Here is an 18,182-nt window from a genome sequence, read left to right as displayed (position 1 = left end):
ATAGGCCTACTTTACGCACAGGCCTACCGTCACACCAGAAAACAATAAAGTAGGCCTATGTATGTCAATTTTGCTCTGGCATATGTAATTTGCAAAAGCGTAATAAACTGAAGATGTAATTTATAACAGTATTCAAATGGAGGGATAAAAGTCTAAGAGAAATACATGGATGTATGCACAACATGGCTTTACGCGCCCATGTTTCTCCTCATGGCAAATTCAACAAATGAATCGAATTTACTTTAACCATACATCATACCATGCTGTTCCCAGGGGTTTAAATTTAGGCAGTGGAACATGTTTCTGTAATTTGAAAATGTGACAAGGAGGAAAATATGTCCCTTCATTAACCAGTCGAGGCAAACCAGCTGTCTGAGAAAAATAAAAATAATTTACGTAGACCTGCCAATTAAAATAGGCCTATTTACAAATTTCTCAATTTTTAAAGAAGATTCAAACTAGGTGAGACCCTTGTGATATGTTTAACTATAAATACAAAACAAAAGCCACATAGGAAACTATACTTCGCGCACGCGCTTTAGGATGCGTTTGGCTCTCATCTCCCTAAAATAGATAAATGTTCAACTTGGAGTCATCTTTATAGATCGCAGTCCCCAAACCATCGTGTGCCTATAGGACTATCTTTGGCATGCGTGGTATGATATTAATTAAGCGTTGGAATGTGACTGTAAACACACGTGGCTATTCAAAACAAGTCAGTTTTGCTGTGTGGACTGCTAGCCTGCATCGATGAACTGTTATGAGGCCAGAGGGCCCCAGGTCAAGATGTTGACAGATCGTCCGTGTCTGACAAGAGAAGAGTTGTGTCACTTTAAATATGAAGCAAAACAATCATCTAAATGCACTGCCACTTCAAGTCATCTTCAACACATACGATAAATATGTCTGTTTGTTTATGCAGTTAACATCTTGGAGAATTTTTACGCACATAACATTCAATAGTTTTTTGGTCATCATAACAAAAACTGACTAGATCAAGTTGCATTGAAATTCAACGTTTTGGAAATAAATGTTTTCCTCTTCTAGAAAGATTCCAAGTTAATTTGGGTAATTATTAATTCTTTCATTCGACCTCGATTTTGTTGACAAGCCAAAACGAACTGACCAAACTCCGTGATTACAATTATACATTTTCAGAGAAAATATATAGCGAGAATGGTAACTTAACCTGTCAAAAAAAAAGGCTGTGATTTAAAATCTGATTTATCAATCGCTGCCAGTGATCTCACGTCGATAGGTTTGAAACAGGGTGCAAAATAGCTTACAGCTTAAAAGTCTGTGAGAAATAAGGTCTGGTTAAATTACACAAACTGTCAAAAAAATATCAGTGTTGAGAATGCCATATAGTCTATAAGAAATCAGGCGTAGCTTTAACTCAAATAAAATGGCAATTTATTAAACAAACAATGCAATTCCTTCAGAATACTTTTCAACAAAAGAAGACACTTTGAAAGAGTAGGACGATATACAGGTTCCGCTTTTTATAATGGAACATATTTGGACAATTAAGGCATTTCAATTTAGAAACACTTTTTGGTGTTTGGTCCATAATTTCCGGCAGTTTAGAAATAAATTACTATATGCAATTTACACGTAACAAAATGTCCATGAAAGACTGGCATATTGTTATCTTTAAAACATGTCACAAAAGCGAGAAGAGACTTACGTGTTATTAGCCGTAACACTGTTCTTTACAAACCAAGATCATGTCTTTTTTATCTGTCCATTATTTGTGTTCTGTTTCGTTTTAGTCCATCGTCGTGGCAGGTGGTGGGTAAAACGACTCACGATAATTTTTATGAAGAAGATCAATACAATGAAAACATAATTTGGTCAGAACTTGCTGCAGTCATATACGAAAGCTCCTGAAGTGCGGTAGATGGATTGGCTAGGGGGAAATGACATTTGACAGCTGTTATTCCCGTTCACAGGAGAATTATTCAAGCCAATTCTTTGAGATTCGAACATCTCGCGCACGGAGTGGAAGTTCTGCTGCTGGGCGGGGTAGGTCGCCCCGATGTGACCCAGGTCCCCGGCCTGGTTGAGGTACCATGAGGGAAGCCGCCCTTGGTGGGGGTGGTGGCCCTCCTGCCCAGTGTTTAGATTGCCGTGGGCCAGAGGGGAGGAGGTGGTCGTGATGGAGTAATCTGGCAACGTTTCATCCACGGTGGTAGTCGGAGCTAGGTGGCCAGATCTATCCCCGGCGTATAAACTCATGGCTTGCATATTACAATGGTAGCTAGCATTCGAGGTAGTGGAGATAGAGTTTTGGTTACAGGGTGAGCTATAGACTGACGTCTGGTTCGGTGAATAATTTAGGGACAAAGACGGTGTTATACCTGTCCTGGACGAAGCGATGATGGACGGGGCGAGCTCTGTGGCATCCTGTGGAGACCCCCGGAGGGAAGTCATGATGTTGTCCACACTGAAGCCCTGGGCCTGGCTGTGCTGGTGGTGGTGCTGCTGCTGCTGCTCGGAGCTCTCCATGCCGATGGACCTGTTGGACGGGATGCTGTGGGGGCTGCCGTTGCTGGAGATGCTGCTGCTGCTGCTGTCGGGACTCTCGACTTTGGGCACAGTGCTCAGGGAGGGCGAGGCGGCCTGTGGGGGTGTCGCGTTCCCGTTCTCGGTCTTAATATCCTGGATCCGGACTGGCTGGGAGCCCTGCACGGGCTGTTCCGCGTCCCGGCCCTGTCTAGACGGCGTCTCCTTAGCACCCCGGTCATCCTTGTCTTTCATTGCGTCTTTCTTCTTAAACCGTCGCCTCCTCCTCAAGAAGCTGCCGTTCTCGAACATGTTGTATGAGTCCGGGTCCAAGGTCCAGTAGCTCCCCTTGCCAGGCTTTTTGTCATCACGGGGAACTTTGACAAAACACTCATTGAGAGAGAGATTGTGCCTGATGCTGTTCTGCCAGCCCTGTTTGTTGTCTCGGTAGAACGGGAACCTTTCCATGATAAACTGATAAATCCCGTTCAGGGTCACCTTCTTGTCAGGCGAGTTCTGGATAGCCATAGTAATGAGCGCAATGTAACTGTACGGGGGTTTCACCATATCCTTCGGCTGGGGCTGCGGGGTGTAAGGTCCATAGGCTCGCGCCATGCTGGCCGGGTACTGATCGTGGGCCGCGTGAGAGTACATACTCATAGGGGCCGGCATCCCGGTGTATCCTCCACCGGCGGCGGCCCGGTAGTAGCTTTGGTCGCTACTAATGTAAGGCACGACGCCCAGAGAGTTGGGGCTCGAGACGGAGTAGCGCGCCTGCATGTCTTCTCCCCACAGCTCAACTATGCTCCTGCGTAAAACGAACTTCCCAAAGTATGCAGACGGAGAGCTCCACTTTTTCTTTCTGAAAAGTTGAGGCTCTCAAAGCAGGAGTTCCTGTCTTGTCACTTGACAAATAATACTATCAGGAATGCACTGTACTAGGTCTTAATAGGGTTTAAGCGGGTTCCATCTCAGTGTGCTGAGGCGCGCATTGAAAAACGTATGAACTTTGGGCATCCGTCACTACAGAATACTTTTGCGCTGTTAACTTCTTTCCCCCTTTTTGCTGCCAGTATGCTCCTCCCAAAGAGAATCCGAGCTGTCCAATTGTAGGTCAGGCAGTGCGGAGTGAGCAGCAATGGATCGAGCTCCTGGCCACACACACGTCTTTAGAAAAACGAGAGGAGGTGTAACTCCCAGCCCACTCCGACAAAAGACAGGACTTCAGCAGTGAGCACGCTGCTTGCTCACGTACAAAATCAGATTATCGACCAGATTTAGTTATTGCAGAATATTTCCATACACGAGCAAACACATTGTTGAGACCACCAGGTGGAATGATACATAATAAATATCAATGTATTTTGTAAATTAATTAACTACTGTATGGGATTATAGGCCTAGATTTCTATTTAAGCATACTAATGTGCTATTAATGATTAGAAGAGTTGGCGATTGTGTGAACCATAGAGATCCTATTAAATTCCTTATTCTATGGAGTGACCTTAATTAACACATGAATTACTAGGCTATTACAATAATGTTTCGAACGAGTTTTCACTTAGAATGTGACATTGTGATATTCATTACGAAATAAATGGAGAACAAACACTCCATCACCTCAGTTAGGGTGAATCACTCCATTAAAATCTCCAGCCGCACATCTGTTTTCAAATAAGCAATAAATACGCGTTAAGAGGAGGAAATAATCCCCAGTGTTTGCCTCCTGCTGTTTAGCATCTTAATGCGAAGCTTTTTAAAGGCGGTATGTTAGTTAAAAGTCTCAATCAACACGCGTGGTCGGATCAAAGTTCCACAGAGCGCTCCTCATTCGGTTCAGTGGGCGGTATGGGAGATCTCATTACGGCAGAATTAAAGCTAGTTTGGCCGGAGAAAGGGTCAAGTTGCGAAAGTTTGCTCTAAGTGAGAAGCAGATTGAACAGAATAACCAAATGGTGTGATCAGACAGCTAATTGTGTCATTTTTGTGGTCAAAATGTGTGAATATTAACGCAATAAGGGCATTGTAATGTAGGCTAGACAAGAGAAACTATATAGGGCATGCCGTTAGTTTTTGTTGCATGGGAAAGCTCCCATATTCTTGCTCAGTGAATAAATATTTGATTAAATTCAAACAGATTGTATCAAGTTGAAGGTATCTAACAAGCTTCAGACCCCTTGTATCGTATTTATCTATTCCCTATATAGCCTTCATACTTCTCACCATCTCTATATTATAGGCGGCTAAACGTGGACACCACGATATTCCGTTTTAAAAATGTTTTTTTTTAAGAGGACCAATTGTAGTACTAAAAGAAAACATTTTCAACCAAAATGATCTCAGGGAGACACTATTCAAAATAAAAAAACACAACCAGAAATTTCTATGGACGACCAGGTTTGCATTATATCGAAACAATTACAGTCATTCTATATAGGCCTACGTTATATTATCGTTTTGATATTTATTTAGCCTAGTATTTCTTCATGCATACCTAGCAATTTTGAATTAATAAAGTAGACCTATTTACAAGAGGTATTAGCCCCTCAGCAAGAATAGTAAACAAAAAAATTCCAGAATATATTTAATGCAATTAATTGTTCTTAAAATTTGCCTAAAAACAAATGCAAGCAACACAAACTTGTATGGGAGCGTAACTGATATGAAATGCCTTTGGCTATTACACAGGCTATAACAAATGATTTAGTATGAATACGATGCTTCCCAACAGATTCTCATTTGCCAAACGTTTAGAGAATATACAGAAGAGGAAAAAACATGAACTTGTTAATTGATCCTTTGTAGCTCAGTTGGTCGAACATGGCGCTTGAAACGCCAGAGTCGTGGTTTTGATTCCCGGGACCACTCATACCTAAATTGTATACACGTATGTCGCTTTGGATAAAAGCGTCTGCTAAATGGCATATATATGTATTAATGGTCCTTGTGAGGCACAATAACGCACTAATCCCTTACACGTCGTATTGATTAAATGGCCGTCCACTGGCCTGGTGCTCCGCCGGTTTCTCCTTACTGGGACCCGGGCATGAACTTTTCCACTGCCCCGAGCTGTTTACACAATTCACAACGTGCCTCTTACTTACATCCCCATACCTCTGCCCACCCAGTCCCCGATTCCTCTCTGTACTAACGGTAAACGACGATCATTATCAGTGAACATAAATGTACGTGCAATAAAGTCAATAAGTAATAGGTATTATTTATTATTATTATACATTATTATTGTTATTATTATTATTATTATGTACAGTGACTTCTGTAAATGACAGCAACTAGTAGGCCAATGCTATATGTTATTTATTTTTTATATGCCTATCACTGAAGATATGAATGCATTAGCCTGAAATCATGTACAAGTACAGTTATCGACTAAATATACATAAATATGTTTTAACTAAATAAAACATATTATAAAGAAGCTCAACTTGTTTGAAACATTACTGGGACTGTAAAGTAAATCCCTACAACCTTGCGCGTCATCAATATAGTTTCGTTGTGTCATGGTCTTTTGTGGTGTATTTTTTTTTGTTTTATATCGACTACCCGAAAAGTATTGTGGGAAAGTCCCCCATGCAAATATCATTCATATACAAAGGACCCACATGGGTCATTTCCAGATAAAATCGAATAGACCATAGACATAATTGAATCCCTGGAGATTACAGCACAAAGAAATGAGAATATGGTAAATAACACCATGATAAAAGTTACTATCTCAAAATAAAAACATCGAACTGTTAATAAACAATGCAGAAAGAGCGAGAGAGATTTATTGGCCCCACGTATCAACTGCAGTATGGGGAAGGATGGGACTAATTGTGCTCCATGAAATGAGTTTCAGCGACCACATGTGGACTGAGCGCCCCCTGGCGATCAGTATGGCACCTATCAATCACATAGGTCTAAGTATTTGCCCATTTTAGTTTATTGTTTAAAACGCATAGTTCTGATCCTTGGTACTGATTCAGACTCACACATCACACTTAGGCCTACTGTTTACTGTTTCAGACTCAATCATGCCCTGCTTGCCAAGAAAGGTGTTCTATTAACCCTTGTCCCTTACTATCACAGGTTCTGCTAGCCCATGATCATGACTCTCAGTTCCATTACATTACACATAAGAGTCATTGGACAAAGGCAGTGTTTTGTTAAGATCCTCACCACTCAGTCTGAACATTAACACGCATTGCTCCTGGTACGGATTTGGAAGCATAAGGACCTTGTCTTTCATATCAGCGGTTAAGTGGTTAAATTGATACACACCTTGATAGTGTTATGTTTAGTGTTCCCACATGGCCATATCGCCACGTTCCAGCACTTGTTTGCGGATAACAGATGGAAAACAAGAGGTGACCACCTGAGCTATCTAGCATGCTCTGAACACCAGTGTGGAAGCGTAACTCGGGAAGTGAAGCGGAAATGTAGTTTCGTCGGATGGAGGCACCCATAGCTGTATGGATCTGTGCAAAACTGTTACAGTAATTGTATTTTTTTATTGGAAGGAATCTTTCTCGCTGATGAAATATAAGGGCCAGATGTTTTGAAAGCTGTATTGGAAGCGATGATTATTGACGTTTCTAAACTTTAAAACACAGCGTGGGGATTGTAGCTCACACGAGGCAGTCGTGGGCGAAGCTAATTGCTGAGATCTGTAGGGAGAAGGCAAAATGCCGCCTAAAATTTGAGAGCACTAGGGTTTTACTTGTCCTTATCATGACTCCAATTGCATTACATTGCATTCGGTCATTCCACTTACCATACCGTCCTAGGCAAATGCCCCGACGCTCCGACTGTCTGATGCTGGCCAAATGCTCTGTCTAAAATAAAATGTTTCCTAGCACCTGATACGGTTTTGGAAACATTTTTAAATTTTTCCAAAATCCTTGTCATATGAAGAAAAATAATGAAGAGAAATTATAGATAAAACGTGTCGGTGCTCATCGGCCATTTGACATAAACATTACAAAACAAGTTGGAAATTGCAAATTCAACAATTAGTGGTTTGGAAAGAATCAGTGGCTAACTGCAAGCATTGCAAAGCAATCACTAGCCTGCTATTCAGTGGAGTGGTGGTGTGGCCCCAAGTCTGAGATTAGGGGTCTCTTTTCCAAGTTTAAAATTATAAACACTCAACATTGGTCATTCTGTCAATGAAGCATGATTTGTGCCGGGCTCAAAACAACTGTTAACTTGGAACTGCGCGATCTGACTTCCGTAAGTTCAAGACAACTGGGAACTCAGAAAAAATGACCTCCGACTGGGAAAATACGTTTTGAACGGTCATCCAACTCGGAATTGTAAATCCGGAACTCGGGCCTCTTTCTTTCTAGAGCTACGACATGAAGATCACTGACATCATCATGATTCAACCTTGTTTTTTTCAGAGTTCCCAGTTGTCTTGAAAGCAACTTAAATCCAGAGAATGTCAGACATTGATGACAAAGTTTGATGACAAAATTTGCCCGTGATGGACCACAGTGCCACCTTCCTGTTCAAGTGAGCACAGCACAACAAGGTGAGTCCAAACATGTCTTGTGTGCTGCTGCATAAATTATGTAATAAGCCAGGGAGATATGTATACTGTAGCTAAGAAAGCAATACTAAGTGTATGTTATGTAGTAAACTGTTAGTAGCCCATGTGCCTAACCCTAATAATTTGGTCTATTTTCCCCTCTTAATTTTGCTACTGTTCTGACTTGGTGGTGCACATGTAGCCTATAGCCTGTTTTAGAGAAATGTAATCATTGAATATTGTAAGAGCTTTCATTCTCTGCTTATATGCCCCCTTTATTTATTCTACGTTTCTGACTTGGTGTACAGGGAGAACACTGTAAGAACGGCCCTTGTTCTGAATTCTGTCGCTGTACATTTCAAAAGTGCTGAACAAATAGTTATATTGACTACGTCCGTCCTAGTTCGCTCATTAATGTCTTAATCAAAATTATGGATTGCCTCTTATCTGCTTGTTGTCCCCTTATGCCATAGTTTGTACATCTCAATTGTCAGTAGAAAGCACATCAGCTATGTTTTTTTTAAAGGCAGTAAATGAGGCTGAATGTGCACCGTTTGTCACCGTTATAGTGCAATTCATGTACTGTTTAGTATTGTGTTGTGTGGTGGCTTGTGGGCACCGTTTGTCAGCGTTATAAGGCAATTCATGTATTGTTCAAGTGGTGTGTTGTGTAGTGGCTTTGCTGGCTTGCATCCCACATTTTTTGATGTGTTTGCCTCGCCAAGATTGACATGCTAAAATTGCCACTATGTGGTCCATACCTTGAGCTGAGAGCCCAGAGCTAGGCTTCTACAGCTTAAAGGTTATGGACGGGTTCCATGTTGTACTGGTTAGTACTCTGAATCCAAGGACGTGAGTTCAAATCACAGGTAGGACATGCTTGTCTTTTGCGCTGAAATACTCACTTCGCCTGAGTAGCTTATATAGCCTTGCTGGATGCACACTATAGTTTCCCCATATGTTATTGTATAAGCTAGCATCAACATAATCAATGAACACCAAAGGTATCCAACGCACTAGATTCAAAAAAATTCACAACAACACCAACAATCTCTTAAAATGTGACAGACATAGCCTATTACTCCTATTATGTTTATTTGAGTGTGGGTAAATGCCACAGGCTTTCTTTGACAGTAGTTTTAGTTCACTTGGATTTTGGCTTTGTTAATGGTTGGGATGTTTCATAGATATTATGCTGCTGCCCCCATGTGTTTCATGTCCATATTATATTTAACTTGGCTGCTTTTGTTTCAAGTTTTCAAGTAAAGTTTCAAGTTTTGGCGTTTTGGCAAGAGGGGAATAAAGCAATGGAGGACCTGAAAATGAAGAAGAACAAATGATAAACAAACCCTTTCTCAATAGCCTAATAATAGATCCCCTTAGAGCAGCAGAAGTGGTTACCTCATTAATTATAACAGTCGTTTGATGGCAGACGTTGCTCACTGGAAAATATCAAACTACTTTACGTCACTTGCGCTAGCCACTATCCATGAATACCCATCAAAGCCGGATGCAGTTTGATTGCCATCTTAAGGTGCTGTCCAATTCCCAAAAAGATGCCTCCTCAGCCCTCGATTTAGCTCTAGGGAGAGATTGAACACCTTTGGCACAAGTGTCCCAATGCTGAGAGAGTGATAATTACTGAGGGTGTAAGGGCTAATTAGACCCTCAGATAGCCACTTCGACCGAGCCAGCAAGGCTGCAGGCTGCATTTGTTTATGTCAGATTTCGAGACTTGACACGTAACAGATGAAATACCTTTCAAATGACATGTTTAACTGTTACTGAGGTTTATATCTTGTAAAACAGAGGGGGTTTGTTCATTTGAATTTAATTTCACTTCATTACTTTAGGAGTGTGTCTTGAAGTTGATGGGTTTATTGACCCCATCGCCACTCTCTGGAAGTCACCCTCAGAGTTTCATCAGCAACACTTGACAATGGAGGGCCCTACGAGCGAGTAGGTAGTTAGGGGCGAGAAGGTGGTTTGGGATTCACAGTGGGAGCGTTCAAGCTGATCACTTTTGTTAAATTGGTGTCCATCGTTGGTCACCGCCTTTCAAAGTGTGTTGCATTATGGGGATACAAATTGTCCAACTTGCGTTAACTTTACATCGATCATGTGATCAAAGGTCATGAAGTTTCGCCTGCAGTTGACTTCAATTGTCTGCAGTTGCTCTTCACCAGCTGCAACTTGATGCCAATGCCTGCATTGTGGGAGGCACATTGTTTGTCAACCAATCATTAGAGTGTTTTTGTTTGACTCATGCGAACAGGATTTATATGTATACAGTGGATGTGGATATGTACAAATACATTTAACATTTACATTTAAGTCATTTAGCAGACGCTCTTATCCAGAGCGACTTACAAATACATTGGATATTTGAGGCTGTCTCTCCCCAATTGATAGTACAATGTACACACATATATTTACAGTATGTGAGTGTGTGATATGGGGGTTACATTACAAAAAAAACGTTTATAAATAATAGCATCACTGCCATGTTGCACTGAACCTTGCTGTTGGAAACCCACATCAGTGTCCGACTTTCGGCTGTAGCAGATGCACCTCCCCCGACTTCACTCCTCGACTTTCGTCTGCAGTCGGTTGCTTAAGTCTTACCAGTCAAACAGGCCCAGTATGGTCACTTGTAGTGTTGATATGACCCACAATTCAATGAAAACTGTAGTCACGTGTCACTCTTGTGGCCGCGAAGTGTCAAATTTAATCAAAACGCTGCACTTTTTTGAGACAAACTTATGACGCTAGCTTTTTAGCTATCTTAGCTATACAATATATATATACTGCATATAGATAACATTTGGCGTGTTCGAGCAGATAATTTTTGTCAAGTCGGTTACTATCTTTGGTCACCACCTTTCAAAGTGTGTTGCATTAATGGAGTTAAATTTGTCCTACTTGCCCCGAGATGTCAACTGCATGAACTTTACAAAAATCATGCGATCAAAGGTCATGAAGTTTTAACTGCAGTCGACTGCAAGTTTCTGCAGTCGCTCTTTACCAACTTCCTCCTGCAGCCATCACCTATATTGTGGGAAGCTCTATTGCCAACCAATCATTAGGGTGTTTTTGTTTGACCCATGCGAATGTGACCAAGCACATTATTGACACAGGCACCACCCTTGACACAATTCATGTATACAGTGGATATATACAAATTAATGTGATATTTGATGTTCTCTCTCACTGATTGATAGTACAATGTACCTACATATGATTTCAGTTTGTGAGTGTGTGATATGGGGGTTGGAGCCATGTTTATTTCAACATTATAAAGATAAACTTGTATATACAATGGCAATACTGAAAACTACATTAGTGTCCGACTTTCGGCTATCGCAGATGAACCTCCCAGACTTCACTGCTCGACTTTCGTCTACAGTTGGTTGCTTTGCCTTACCACTCAAACGCGCCCATTGATTTTAACTGTGACAAATGGTAATATGAGGTTCAAAGCACTCAGACTCATAGGGCGCATGCAAACAGTCAAGTCGGTGACTATTTTTTGTACATTTTAGTCATTTAGCAGACGTTCATATCCAGAACAACTTACAGGACAAGTTAGGGTTAAGTGCCTCAACATATCGACAGATTTTTTACCTAGTCAGCTTTGGGAGTCAAACCAGCAATCTTTCGGTTACTGGCCCAATGCTTTTAACCGCTAAGCTACCTACCTTTCAAAGTGTTTTGCACTATGGGGTTAATAATTGTCAGATTTGCGCATACACGTCGACTGAAAGAACTTTACAAAAATTGTGATGAGGTCATGAAGTTTTGACTGCAAGTTTCTGCAGTTGCTCTTCACCAACTTCATCGTGCAGCCATCGCCTACGCTGTGGGAGGCTCTATTGTCAACCAATCATTAGGTTGTATTTGTTTGACCCACGCAAACATGACTAAAGATGTGACTGAAACAGGAACCAACTTGGCCACAATGAATGTATACAGTGGTTATGTACAAATAAATGTGATATTTGATTCTCTCTCTCTCACCAATTGATTGTACAATGTACACACACACAGTATATTTTCAATTTTGTGAGTAGGCCTATGTCACTGTTTCCCAAGGCCTATGTCAGTTTCCCAAGGCCTATGTCAGTGGGTCCTCCAGTACCCCAACAGTACACAGTTTCGTTGTATCCCTTGACAAACACATCTTATTCAACTCATTGAGGGCTTGATGATTAGTTGAAAAGTTGAATCAGGTGTGCTTGTCCAGGGTTACAATAAAAATGTGTACTGTTGGGGGTATTCGAGGACCAGATTTGGGAAACACTGGCTTAGGGGGTTGGAGACATGTTAATTTCAAAAGGATTTATATACAACGGCAACACTGAGCCTTGCTGTTGGAAAACCACATCAGTGTCTGACTTTAGTCTGTCACAGATGCACCTCTCCCGACTTCACACCTTAAACCTTAGTCTACAGTCGGTGGCTTTCGCCTTACCACTCAAACGAGCCCATAGTGAGGAGCCTATAAAACATAGCTAACTAGCTTTCTAAACACATATTTTGGAATTCAGAAACTTATTGGAATAAATGGACAAACTATAGAGCTAGCTATCCAGCTATGGGTAACTGTAGCTAGCTACCTGACAGGAGTGCTAGCTACGTTAGCTTGCTAAGTACATCAATAGCTTAAGGTTGATTGTTTTTAGGCTCAACAAAGATTTCCACCCAGGACGTTACCACTCTGGTCATCACTGACCCTCACATCGGGAAGTGACATTTAAGGTACACTCGGATGTGACGATTTAAAACGTAATTCAAGGGCTGAGGGTTGACGGCCCACGGTTGTCTACTTTGCATTTGGACCACAGCCATCATGTTTTGTATTGTATTCCAATTGTGATTGATCCCTGAACACGTGACGCTATTTTGAAGTGTATAAAAACCTCCTTCATTTCCCTGCCTGCAAAAAATCCTGATAAAGGCCTAAATGTGTTGGGTGAAGTTGTATCAATAAAAAAATACTTTCTATCAACATCCACTGTCCTCCAAATGTTGCTGTTGCTGTACCACTTGAGGAATCTCACCTTAGCCTTGAGCCACAAGCAGCCACAACCCCTAACGTGTAAGTAATTTATCTACAATAACAATGCTATGACACTAAAATAGTGGGCACGCTCGAGCGGATCACTTTTGTCAAGACTTTGACCATCTTTGGTCACCGCCTGTCAAATTGTGTTGCATTATGGGCATAAACATTTTCAGACTTGCGCCTACATGTCGACTGCATGAACTTTACAAAAATCATGAGATCAAAGGTCATGCAGTCATGCAGTGATAAAATTGTCTTCAAGTCGCTGCAGTTGCTTCTCACCAATTGCAACATGCAGCCATCACCTGCATTGTGGGAGGCACCATTTGTCAACCAATCATTAGGGTGTTTTTGTTTGACAAAATTGGTGAGAAGCAACTGCAGCGACTTGAAGACAAAAGTGATCCGCTCGAGCGTGCCCACTATTTTAGTGTCATAGCATTGTTATTGTAGATAAATTACTTACACGTTAGGGGTTGTGGCTGCTTGTGGCTCAAGGCTAAGGTGAGATTCCTCAAGTGGTACACCAACAGCAACATTTGGAGGACAGTATTTTTTATTGATACAACTTCACCCAACACATTTTGGCCTTTATCAGGATTTTTACAGGCAGGGAAATGAAGGAGGATTTTATACACTTCAAAACGGCATCACATGGGTTCAGGGACCAATCACAATTGGCATGTGACTGATGTGGCCAAAGATGGCCAAAGATGTGACTGAAAAAGGAACCAACTTTGCCACAATTCAAAATCTACAAAGGATACAAATGAAAGTGATGAGAATGAATGAAGGCTCTTCTCCATTTATTATCAAGGTACACATTATTGAAATGAGATTGCTCTTTTCCTTAGGAAGCTGACTTAGCCAAATATACTGGTTCAAGGGTGGAAAATGGCATCCCTTGAGAGGGCAAGAACAAGATATATGACAGGAGAAGTGCAGTATTATCATCAGGAGACATTTTACTTGGATTTCTCGGAGCCCGTGGATGGCACAGAGGGTCAGGATAAAGATGAGTCTGTGACTGTAGGAGTGACATTTTTGGGAAAAGTGGACCCTTGCTTTTTGGCTGATCCATTTGTGGTTTCAGGGTGGGTAAAAACAGAGTTGGCTGCTGTGGAATCGGGGAAGGTAACCAGAAGTGGTCTTGTGATAATTGTTTGTGTTTCTGCTGGTCAGAGGGAGCAGGCGCTCATTGTTAAACGAATGTGAATTGTTTTTCTCTCAAGTAATGGACTCCATTGAAAGGAGTGATTACTAGGGTAGCGGAAATGTGAAAGATAACCAACTGAAGGGGAAGATTCCTGGTGTTTGTGATGCTCGTCGTTTGGTGCAACACAGACAGGGCGGCGTAAAACAGAAGAGTCGTCTGTTCTTTTGAGTTTTGATGTTGAGTCTTTGCCCGACAAAGTAATGTTAAGATACTGTATATGCTTGAGTAAGATTGGATTTTTAGCATTTATAGCAATGGTTTTCAACTGTACTGCAGGGATGGAATGTAAGTTACAGAAAATGTAGGTTGTGGTGGAAGCTGCAGAGAGGTATTTGGCTGTACGAGACTTGACGTCAGAGGTGTTAGAGGGCGTGTTAAGTGGTGGTGTCCCGTCTTTTCAGGCTGTTGGACTGAGGTAGGACTAGATAGATTTAAATAGTGGAGAAGGGTGGTGGGTTTTTAGTGAGTGTAGGGTTGGATGGTAGGGTATTTGTTGATTTTTTTTCAATTCCATTTTCTTTAAAGCAAAGTATACGGTGGTGGTAATGCAACATTTATTGGATGCCAACCGCTGTTAAACCTCATTGAATAAGAAGAATGAAGGTGAGATTTTAGATATCTCTGTAACCAATTAACTGCACACACATTATGTTTCTAGTTTGCAGTGTGTGATATGGGGGTGTAAAAAAGTTGATTTAGACATTTATACAGAAAAACCTTTTATAACCAATAGCAGCTATGGTGACACTGCAATGTTGATCTGAGCCTTGCTGTTGGAAAACCACTACAGCGTCCGACTTTCTGCTATTGCAGATGCACCTTCCACAACGTCACTCACTGACTTTCGTCTACCGTCGTCTTCGTTAGGCTTACTGCTCGAACACACCCAGCGTTTAAAATGGAGTCAGGGGATCATTGCCAGGTAATGGCTGACTATTAGAGCAACGTGGATTAACCCAGCCGCAGCTGTACCAATAGACATCCCAGTCCAAGATGTACTTATTTTCTAAAGTAACCTTTCAGAAGAGCCAAGCAAGCTTACCCTCGAGTCCCATTTTAAAGAGACATGTCTTGTCTAAAGTGATCGAATGGGCAGGCTGATATCTAAATCTATCCATCATCCATCATACATAACATGCATCTAATCATAATGTCAGGGCTTTGTTGATAAGACATGATGCATGATTCATGCGGTAGGACTGATCTCTGTCCAACTGAAATGCTCGGCTGTTTAGGGAAGTCAATTTATGATGGATTGTGAATCATTAAGATGTGTAGTGGTGGTGCTAGTCATTTCTGGTGGTTGTGATTGTTGTTGAAGGAATACTCAATAGCATTGAAGGGAGCATTGATAGCCAGGTTGAACTACACAGTTTATACACATTACATTATCTGAAAAATATCTCACTTACTTGACCTTTTATTTATTCAACAGATAAGCTGTTTATATGTGGCAAGGAGGCCATGCCAGGAAATGAGGAGTTCCACAGGAGTCCTATGGATAGAGGTAGGCCTGTGTTACTCTAAATACATCCATCATGTTTAAGGGACCCACCAATTGGAAGTAGCCTATAGATTGTGAGAGAGACGCACGTAAGGTTTCTATCAAGACCGGTCTTTGAGCGCAGACAAATCGATCAACCACCAACTCTCTCAAGTCAGTTGGAGGAAAAACATATCCAATTTAATCGCTGAATAGCTAATATAAATCTGGACTAAACATTTCATAGCTGCAGAAATGGATTCAGATGCCTTTCAGGACCATTCCAGATGATTAATAATATAACATAACCTGGTGCAATGATGGTGTATATGACATGGATAAGATCACTACAATGTTAAGGGGAACTTTATTATGCATTTACATGTACATGTTTCTAACCTCCAGAGTCTTTTCCTGATTAAATAAAGGTTCAATAAAATGTTTCAAAAGTTATCCGTTTTTTCCATTTCTGAAGTGTCAGTCTTTTCCAAATGTAACACTCTCACGGAATGTATCATTCACATCTGCTGATGTTGTTAGTGCAAATATTATGTTTAGATTATAAAAAATGACTGCAGATTAAAAAATAGCGCTTTTACCACTCTTCATTTTTCACAATAAATAGACCCCGGACCGAGGACCCCGTAGACACCATCCCTAGGCCCCCATAGACCCCGGCCCGAGGACCCCTACGCCCCCATCCCTAGGCCCCCATAGACCCCGGCCCGAGGACCCCTACGCCCCCATCCCTAGGCCCCCATAGACCCCGGCCTGAGGACCCCGTAGACCCCATCCCTAGGCCCCCATAGACCCCGGCCTGAGGACCCCGTAGACCCCATCCTTAGGCCCCCATAGACCCCGGCCTGAGGACCCCGTAGACCCCATCCCTAGGCACCCATAGACCCCGGCCCGAGGACCCCGTAGACCCCATCCTTAGGCCCCCATAGACCCCGGCCCGAGGACCCCGTAGACCCCATCCTTAGGCCCCCATAGACCCCGGTCGGAGGCCCCCGTACACCCCATATAATATTCAGTAATTTACAAACATCTGGCTGTTTTGATTCAAATTACATTTTTTATCCACTACATAGAATAATCTAATCCAATGTACTTTCATGATAGGTCAATTTACATTCAAATCAATATTGAACCCAGGAACCACATGTCCAATTTATGAAAAGTTTGTGATAGACCTTATAGAAGGGTCAGATTGACTTGGAATGAATTGAATATTGGCCTGTCCAATCGAAGCTTGGAAGTCAGTTGTTCCCAGTCATATAGAAAAGCTGTAAGCCTGGTAATGTGTAAGGCAGAGGGAAGGCTCCAGAGTCTTGTCTATATGGTCTGGTATGCATCATGTCCATGAAACAGAAAAGGATCACCAGTGTAGAGGATATATTAAACTTGAACCATTTCCCATTCCAGACATTCGAGAGCCCCCGTTAATGTGGTAAAGCTGCAGGTTACCTCAATTACTATTTTGGGTAGTTAAATGCCAATATTGACTTTATGATTGCATCGTCTCAATAATGTACAGTAGTTGTTTTCCATCTTTGTGAATTTCACATTTCACATTTCTCTTCCCATGGTAGGTGTACAGGTAAGGCAGTACCACTAGGTGGTGGCCTTGTTACATCATTGCTTTAGATGGATTTGTGAGCAACTGGTATGCATAACTAATCACCTGAAACCCAAACTTGAGTATAGTTCTATTTCACTATTGTTTTCAAGTATTCAGATTTCAGGCTACACAATGTATGCCTTTTAGCTACTATTCATTTCACAATGGCAAATCGTGTATGTTTCTCCACCTTGTATCTATTTGTCTTTCTTTCTCCTCTCTAGTCATCTATGCGTCAATTCCAGTGACATGCAGTCAGGGTAGGCAGTGCAGTCAGGGTAGGCAGTGCAGTCAGGGTAGGCAGTGCAGTCAGGGTAGGCAGTGCAGTCAGGGTAGGCAGTGCAGTCAGGGTAGGCAGTGCAGTCAGGGTAGGCAGTGCAGTCAGGGCTTACCCTGTGATAGTCTAATAAAAAAGCTGATTCTGGTGGTTTTATACTCAACATTTCAAAATTGGCTAAAATGGCATCAAAACGTGCAAGGCTGTTCCCATACAGTCACTGTCTGGATAGGGTCAGCATAGGCCTCGCTGCTTTGCCTATAGTTTCATTTGTGCATTGAGCCAATTTCATATTTTGCGCATGAGTATTTACCTCATCATGTTGTGTGGGTAAACTCTGCACATGTGGGCGTGTCTCCATAATGTAGCTGGCAAGCTAAAGCAGCCTGACCAATTGATACTATACTGCACCTAAAACAATTTTCCAAGTTGTATTTTGAAGGAAAACTTGGTATAATTTAGAGAGGGATACCATCCCCGGG

At 41.8% G+C, this 18,182-nt stretch overlaps 1 protein-coding gene across 1 annotated transcript; it reads right to left on the bottom strand.

Annotated features, from left to right (window-relative positions):
- Positions 1-1,390: 1,390 nt before the first annotated feature.
- LOC129823643 (forkhead box C1-A) lies at positions 1,391-3,652 on the bottom strand. The gene has a single exon (XM_055882511.1). The coding sequence runs from the start codon at positions 3,283-3,285 to the stop codon at positions 1,855-1,857; it is 1,431 nt and encodes a 476-aa protein (XP_055738486.1). The 5' UTR covers positions 3,286-3,652; the 3' UTR covers positions 1,391-1,854.
- Between the last annotated feature and the right edge of the window lie 14,530 nt (positions 3,653-18,182).

This window comes from Salvelinus fontinalis, chromosome 26, assembly GCF_029448725.1.
Source record: "Salvelinus fontinalis isolate EN_2023a chromosome 26, ASM2944872v1, whole genome shotgun sequence".
Lineage (NCBI taxonomy): Eukaryota > Metazoa > Chordata > Actinopteri > Salmoniformes > Salmonidae > Salvelinus > Salvelinus fontinalis.
Note: the sequence above shows the minus strand (reverse complement) of the source record. Positions and strands in the feature narration are given on the sequence as shown.